We start from the raw sequence: 8,344 nt of genomic DNA on the forward strand, positions 1-8,344 counted from the left end.
CCCTTAAGACTTTAACAGGAGCAACATGGTACACCACTTAGATGTACGTACAGGTTACACTTAATAGAGGACAGTACGATTTGCTCTGCTTACCCTAACTGGCTGGCTACTATTAGCTTTTCAGTTGTTGTACACACCAGTGCTGTAGCACACAGTCGCTGTGTACTACACCCAAAATTGCACTTTCTCTCTCAATCTCACACCCTTCCCTATTAATGCTTCTAGGCTGGATTGCGGCTTGAGGTGAATTGCTGCTGTAAAAAAGCTTTCCAGTGCAACACACTGTTCTCTGTCCCTCTTTCTCTGCAACAGAACACTGATGTGACTGGGAGGTGAATCGCTGCTGTAAAAATGCTTTTCTGTGCAACACACACTGCACTCTGTCCCTCTCTCTGTAATAGAACACTAATGTGACTGACCACAAGATGGCTGTTGATTATTTAGGGCTGTGACATCACAGGGGTAGCTTGCTGCTGATAGGCTGCATGCTGCATGTGATTCAGGGTCATCCCGCCGACCCTTGTTCCCACCTTCCCAGGATTCATTGACCCATGTCCTCACATGTGGATCCGACATTTTAGATGCCCTGGAGTCTGAACCGCTCTAAATGGAGTTTAATGAAGCGATTCACTCAATCGAATCACGGCAATATTCGCATTCGTTGCAAATCAAATTTTGGCTGAAATTCGGAACGAATTTGGATTCGTCAGATTCAATTCGCTCATCCCTACTGAACATGACTATCTCCTAGAGATACAATTGTATAGTCTGCTTTCTAGTAGGCTGTAAAGATGGATTGAACAATTGTTATTAATAGTCCCCTATGTAAACTTAAAACAATTATTTTATATCCCCATCTTCTTTTCATTATTCTTGGGTTGATTCCCCAGTTTTTTACTTGTTACCATGGTGGATCTATGTAGAGGGGATTCTTTTGTAGGTTCTCACCACTCAATAAAATATTCTGAATGCATTAAAGTGCAAGAAAAAAAAGAGGAAAATCTAAACCAGCGTTCTTGTCCAGCAGCTCCTATTGAGAAGCACATGTTCGCCATGCTTTCTTCTCCTCTATTTAGTTGCTGGTAGGTACTTCACTTGACACAACATTTGTCATGGTCCCAGATATGCCATAAATGATGGTTATCTTTAGCTTCCTTTTAGTTCTTTAGTCCATATATATGTGCTTAAGCACACAGACTTTTAGTTGTCTACTAATCTTGTTATGTGACATTGTTGGTAGTCAGCATAGTTTCTAGACCATTCCTTTCGTATGTTTATTACAGTGGGTTTTCTCTTCCAATTTTTGTCCATTTGCTCAGTAGAGTACAGTATATGATACAGAATGCTGTAATTCAGGCCCACCAACATTCCGTTTTTTTGTTACTCTAGTGGAATAGAACAGGGAAACATTCAAAGCCTTGAGGACTGGGTCAGAGACCCCTGCATTAACTTACAGGGGATGTCTTTTTGTTAGGAACAGCACCAGTCTTGACCATGACCTGTGCTTGTTATTATAGCTCATGCTGACACAAGTGAATGGAAGTCATCTTAAATTATTTTAATGTAATGCTCAGCCAAAAATGATTGGCATGTTGATATCCAACTGCCTGGAGACCATGTGGCAACGCCATGAAGAGGCCTTCACCGCAGTCATACTCCTGGGATGATGTTGTGGCATAATGTATGGTAGCTTGCCCCCCCCCCCTCCCAAGTCTTTATTCCTGGTATACTAACAACTTGGCGTTACATTCATTTAGATGTGCAACGAGTGGTATGGTCTTTAGTCGGAAGTGTCCCAGGAGCCATTTTTCAAAATAGCAATGCCAGGCTGCACATTGCTTGTGGTACAGTGAGCAGCCTGTGTGGCCTAATCATGCTACAATGTCCGTCAGCGCCTAAAGAATTGTCTCCCATCGAGTACATCTGGGATGTAATTTGTTTACAAAGAGAGCTGTCAGCAGTAGATCTTGATGATTTGCTTGCCTAAGTGCATTCAGCGTGGCAGAACATTTCTTGTTATTATATTCCTATTTTATGCCATAACCCAAAGAATGCAGCTCACACTGTGCAGGAAATGCAGTTGTACCCTTTTCACTTGAATGGAACTGCGCTGCACGCAGTTGGGCTTGTCCCGGTCATTCTATAGATGGGGGTATGAATTATGGTATATCCTAACTAATGTAAAAGACAGTGTTACTGTATGAACGTTTAGACCAAGTTCAATAAAAAATCATAGATGTCAAAGCAGGTGAAAGGAAAAATTACTCTAATTAGGTGAAATATAAGGAAGTCAATAGAGATGATAATCTGAGCTGACAAATTATATTTCGGATTTAGAGGGGTTTTTACTGATCTAGTTTTATGTAGCTGCCCTATCCTAAGATAAAATAGAAAGGCAAACTAGATGGACTAGGTGTTTCTATGTTTTTTTGCTTTTGTAATAAGATTTGTGCTACAAAGTGGTCTCTCTGATCTTAGGGCCACCTCTGTATTGTACAGGTTAAATAATCAGCTTGTACAATACCAAGTAAGTGAATTATAGATTTATATGATTATGTGATGTTAAATAATTTTGTGGAGTGGGAAAAGGTACAGAGATGCAAAACTATGCTAATATGGGACATGGGACATCTTAGCTATGAGGAAAGATTTAATTAAAAAAATTAAACGTGTTTAGTCTTAAGAAGAGACATTTAAGATAAATATGGTCAACTTATAGTTTTAGATAAAAATCCCTTAAAAACAAAAGGGGGCTTTCCCCACCTGGGAAAAAAAGGTTGACACGGCAAAGATCAGTGTTATCGGCGGTCGATTGCTCAAGCCTGGATTTCAGGCTTGGAGCAATCAATCGCTGATCATGCGCAACAGAGGCAGGTAAGGGTACCTCCGCTCACATTCTAGCTGATCAGGACATCGCGATTTCACCGCGATTGTCCCTATCAGCCCGACTGAGCTGCCGGGAAGCTTTCAATTTCATTTTAGATGCGGCAATCAACTTTGAACGCCGCGTCTAAAGGGGCAATAGTGCGCAGCACAACGATTGGGGCTATTAGCCCAGGGTCCCGGCTGTCATTAGCCGCCAGGACCGACCTGGTATGACACGGGGTCACACCGTGACCCCGCGTTGTGTAGCAGGACCGGGCGTAGGGCGTACAGGTACACCCTGCATCCTTAAGAGGTTAAAAACAAAAGGGGGCTTTTCCCACCTGGGAAAAAAAAGGTTTCATATCTAGAGGCAACAAACCTTCTTTTACCATAAGAAATTTGACTTTAGAAACATTCTTAAAACAAAATAACATTAACCTCTTAAGGACCAAGGACGTTCCGGTACGTCCTGAAACCTTTCCCTTTCTATAACGCGGGGCCCGGCCCGTGGCTAATAGCACGCAGCAATGATCGTGGTGCCGCAAGCTATTAACCCTTTAGATGCAGCGTTCAAAGTTGAACGCCGCGTCTTAAGTGAAAGTAAATCACTGCCAGTTAGCTCAGGGGGCTGTTCGGGATGTCTGCAGTGAAATTGTGGCATCCCGAACAGCTCTGGGACACGAGGAGGGTCTCCTACCTTGCCTCCTGGTGTCCGATCGCCGAATGACTGCTCAGTGCCTGAGATCCAGACATGAGCAGTCAAGCGGCAGAATCATTGATCGCTGGTTTCCTATGAGAAACCACTGATCAATTTAAAAGATCAGTGTGTGCAGTGTTATAGCCCCCTATGAGAGCTATAACAGTGAAAAAAAAAGTGAAAAAAAGTGAAAAAAAAGTAAATAAAGATCATTTATCACCTCCCCTAATAAAAGTTTGAATCACCCCCCTTTTCCCCTTAAAAAAAAAAAATAAACATATGTGGTATCGCAGTGTGCGGAAATGTCCGAATTATAAAAATATATCATTAATTAAACCGCACAGTCAATGGCGTATGCGCAAAAAATTCCAAAGTCCAAAATAGTATATTTTTGGTCACTTTTTATATCATGAAAAAATGAATAAAAAGCGATCAACAAGTCCGATCAATACAAAAATGGTACTAATAAAAACTTCAGATGAGCCCTCATACTGCCCCATACACGGAAAAATAAAACAGTTGTAGGGGTCAGAAGATGACAATTTTAAACGTATACATTTTCCTGTATGTAGTTATGATGTTTTTCAGAAGTATGACAAAATCAAACCTATAAAAGTAGGGTATCATTTTAATCATATGGAGAATGTGTAATTTTTTCCAAAAAATGTACTGCATAGAAACAGAAGCCCACAAAAGTTTTTTCTCAATTTTGTCTCACAATGATTTTTTATTTCCATTTCGCCGTAGATTTTTGGGTAAAATTACTGATGTCATTAAAAAAGTAGAATTGGTGGCACAAAAAATAATCCATTAAAAGGATTTTTAGGCGCAAAATTGAAAGAGTTATGATTTTTTTAAAGGTAAGGAGGGAAAAATGAAAGTGCAAAAACCGAAAACCCCCTGGTCCTTAAGGGGTTAATGTATATGTAGAAATAGTTCAACTCCTCCCATCATTGGTTGAACTTAATGAGCACATGTTTTTTTACAACTATAACTAAGTAGCTATTTAACATCTGTCTAAAAGATCTAACAACACTGAAGCAGAAATTATTGTGAAAACCAAAATTTGTGTCAGTCTCAAGAATACTGTAGAAAGATGCTGAGAAACATTTTCACATTTCCACCCACTGTCTTTACATGGTAAAGACTTACGTCAGTGCCTTCTGTTTTACAAGCCTTTATGTATTGTAATTCTGTATCGAAAGGAATTTTTGGTTAATTTACATTTTTTTTGCAATTGATAAAAAAAAAATGGCACCTGTCTTTTCTACTACAATTTTACAGAGTGCTGCCATTATATTTTAATATTATCTATATATATCTATGTATCTTTTCATCTATCTATCTACCTATCTATCTTCATCCCTTTTAATCTTATTGAAGGAAACCATACAGTGCTTTTAAGGACCTGAACTCTTGATGTCCACATATGTGTTCTGTTGTAATTTTCCTAATGTTAATTGAGTTTAAGATCATGGTGCTTGGTACCCCAACTCTCTTTGTTTGATAGATATTCATTATACCTACATATTAATACCATTGTGTTTCCCAACAGGGAAGAAGAACTCAATTCTCCAGCAACGGTTTCAAAAGGACCTCAACACGGGAGTATTCAACAACCAGGAGAGCGAGATACTGAAGCAGATAGTGAAACAAGACAGGGAGATGATAGAAGGGACTCCCTCAGTTAGCTACCAACAGATGCCAGCTCTAAATTCTAGTACCAACACATCACTGAGAATGAGGACCCAATCTCCACCTGTTTATACTGCAAACAGTCTTTCCCATGGAAACCTACAGTCTCCAACACCAAGTCCACAGACACCACAGCAAGCTGCTATGTTCTCACCCTCTTTTACTTCAGCTGTGGGTAGTCCCTCAGTACAGAGTCCATTGGCAGGCCGAACATTTCAGTACAGTTCCCCCACTGCATCACAACTTTCTCTAATGCAACAACAGCAGCAACAATCTGCAGCAACATCTGGAGCAACGCCAGTCAATGAGGTTCATAAGAGCACCCAAGCTCTACCAAACTCTAACCTAACAAGAGATGTGAGGCCTCTCTCTGCTTCACAGCCTTCCTTACCCCATGAAGTTTCTACTCTCGTGGCAAAGCCACATCCAACTGTAGGGGAGTCATTGGCGTCCCTGCCTCAGCCTGTATCAAATGTGCAAGCTACAGGTGCTCAATCTGGAAGCCGGGGCAATGTCCCTCCACGGGTTGCCCTGTTTCGCCAGATGTCCTCAGGAGCTCTACCTCCTGCAAGAGCTGCAGCTCCAACTCCACCATCAACAGCCCCAGCTTCCAGTAAGGATTCCACCACTACCACCACCACCACAGGACCAACCACAGAAACAGACACAGACAAACCACGTTATGCTTCAAATTTATGATGCCTCTTATGTGTACATATGAACAGCACTGTAATAAACTGACAACATCCCAAAAAAAAAAACTCTTTAAATCTATAGAATCCTAATATCTATATCAAGAAATATTTTAGATGGCTCAACAATACAAAAAGAATGTAAATATCAATATATATATATATATATATATATATATATATATATATATATATATATATATACTGTTTAGCACTAAAACAACCATACATATAAATTCACATATGTGTGTCTTCCTTTACTTTAAACATTAAAAAAATATGTTTTTTTGCTTTTTTTTCTTTGTCTTCACATTTTCGAATCATTTCTGCTTCATTTCCTTAATCGTAAAGTGGGGAATCTAATTTACTGGTAATAGGCAATTTCGACTAATTACCCCAATAACTGGTCATTTCGGAAAAATGTATTTTCTCAAATATATCAATTCAGGGCTGTGGATTCGGTAAGAAAGATTTCCAACTCTGACTCCATACTCAGTCCAACTTAGACTTGGTCCTCATATATCAGGTCCATCAAAACTAATGACAAAACTCAATACAAAAATGCTTTAACTTTCACCAATTTTCTAATGGTTGAGCCAAACAGAAAAAGGCTTATTCTCCTATCTAGCATCTAGTGTTGCAACTGACATGACAGATGCCAGGAATGACCTCATTGACATCAGTTTCCTTCCGGAGTCCCCTACATTGGAGGGAAACTTTGCTGAATAGCCTGATTAATTGGATGTTTTTTTTTAAATAAAATGTTTAGCCTTTCAAAATTCTAATTATTTAACATTTAGATATAATACTTTTTTTTTTTTTTTTTTTTTTAAAGCTACAGTCAGGATTGGTACATTTCTATAATTTCTGACTCCAGCTCCACATAAAATTGATTTGGACTTTGACTCCACAGCCCTGTTTCCATGTCACAGATATTGGAGTATAGCTCAGGAAGCATTCAAACCACAATTGTGCCATCCTTGGCACGTATACATTGTCATCCTGTCGAAATGAGATGCTGACGTAATAAAGCATGCATAGGCTATGCTTGGGCTTGTGTGTGTGTTTGTGCTTGGACCCTAAACAAACAATGCCTTAGGGTCCAAGTCAAAACACATATATGTTCAGATTCAGAAAATGAACCTAATATTTTGCTAACTGACTACATTCAGGCCTTTAAATTCTATAGTGCCCATGCCTATCCTATAGATCAACATTTTATTTCATGAAGCCCCCAATGTATAAGTGTCATAGATGGCACAATAATGGTGGGAAGCTGACCTTTGGGGCCTAATGGGACACGAAGTCCAGTACTATAGATGACGTATTTTAGTTGGGGGCTCTCTTACAGATCTTGCATTGGATCCCAGGAGCTTCAACTTACCCCTCTGTTTTGTATAATTTTTATTTTAAGTTTATACTTCATCTGCTTCCAGATCATACTGCTGTATCGGATATTTTTTTTTTCCATGCCATCTTGAGAATTATGATTTTACATAATAGGTTGAAGTTACACGTGTTCTTCAATATTTTTCTAAAGTCATTGAAATTACTAATAGTAATACATTTGCTTTAAAACCAATTCCTTGTTGCAAAGACTAAATCTGCATGTCCTTTGTATATACAGTATTTTTACTGCAAAAATGTAAAGCAATTTTTGCTGTTTTTTTTTTTTTTCAATTAACCTCACAGATTTTTTTTTTCAATCGATCATTAATAATACCAATGTCTACTGCATGGCTTTTAGTAAAGCAGAATCTAATTGGACCAACTTTAGGGATAGCAGAAACCAATGTATAATCTAAGGTATTTGAGAATGTAATGAAACACTTCTTTTGCCTGAACAAATTCTAGAGCACTGGTTGTTTGTGGGCTTCTTGTGATCCATACATTACAACATCCCTTCATTGTGTCTTCAGATTTTAGACGTGTCGGTTTCATAAAAATGACTTCATTATGTTGTCCAGATGCGCACGGTTTGCTCTGTGGTTAATGTAAAGAATCATTATATCCTAAGGCATGTAGTATAAAAGCTTAGCCAATAGTTTAATAAATTTATAAAATGTATTTTTTAATAAATAGGGGTGGGTCAGTAAGGACAGAAAAGCAGTGGGATCAACTGTTTTGTGAACGCCAAATTCAATGTTTAGACCTTAAACTAGTCTTGTGATTTAGGTGACTTCATCCATTAGGAATCATTGGTGCCTAAACTCGTCAAGAAACATATTCATTCAGCGCGACCATCGTGACGACAGTTTGTCGACTTTTGTATGGAATCATATACAGTATATATATGTATTAAGTGTACATATGTTTATTTCTCAATACAAGCCTGATGTGTGATGAGATCACAACTACCGTAGAACCTTATTTTAGGGCTGTATATAGTAAGCTT

General features: G+C 38.8%; 1 protein-coding gene across 2 annotated transcripts in view; it reads left to right on the top strand.

Annotated features, from left to right (window-relative positions):
* The window catches only part of HCN1 (hyperpolarization activated cyclic nucleotide gated potassium channel 1), a 437,731-nt gene extending 431,624 nt beyond the window's left edge, over window positions 1-6,107 (top strand). For both annotated transcript variants that reach the window (XM_056542019.1, XM_056542027.1), the window contains exon 8: window positions 5,118-6,107. In XM_056542019.1, coding sequence (XP_056397994.1) covers window positions 5,118-5,956 — 839 coding nt within the window. In that variant the 3' untranslated portion in view covers window positions 5,957-6,107. The remainder of the gene's footprint in view (window positions 1-5,117) is intronic.
* The last annotated feature ends 2,237 nt before the right edge of the window (window positions 6,108-8,344 follow it).

This window comes from Hyla sarda, chromosome 1 (genome assembly GCF_029499605.1).
Source record: "Hyla sarda isolate aHylSar1 chromosome 1, aHylSar1.hap1, whole genome shotgun sequence".
Taxonomy (NCBI): Eukaryota; Metazoa; Chordata; class Amphibia; order Anura; family Hylidae; genus Hyla; species Hyla sarda.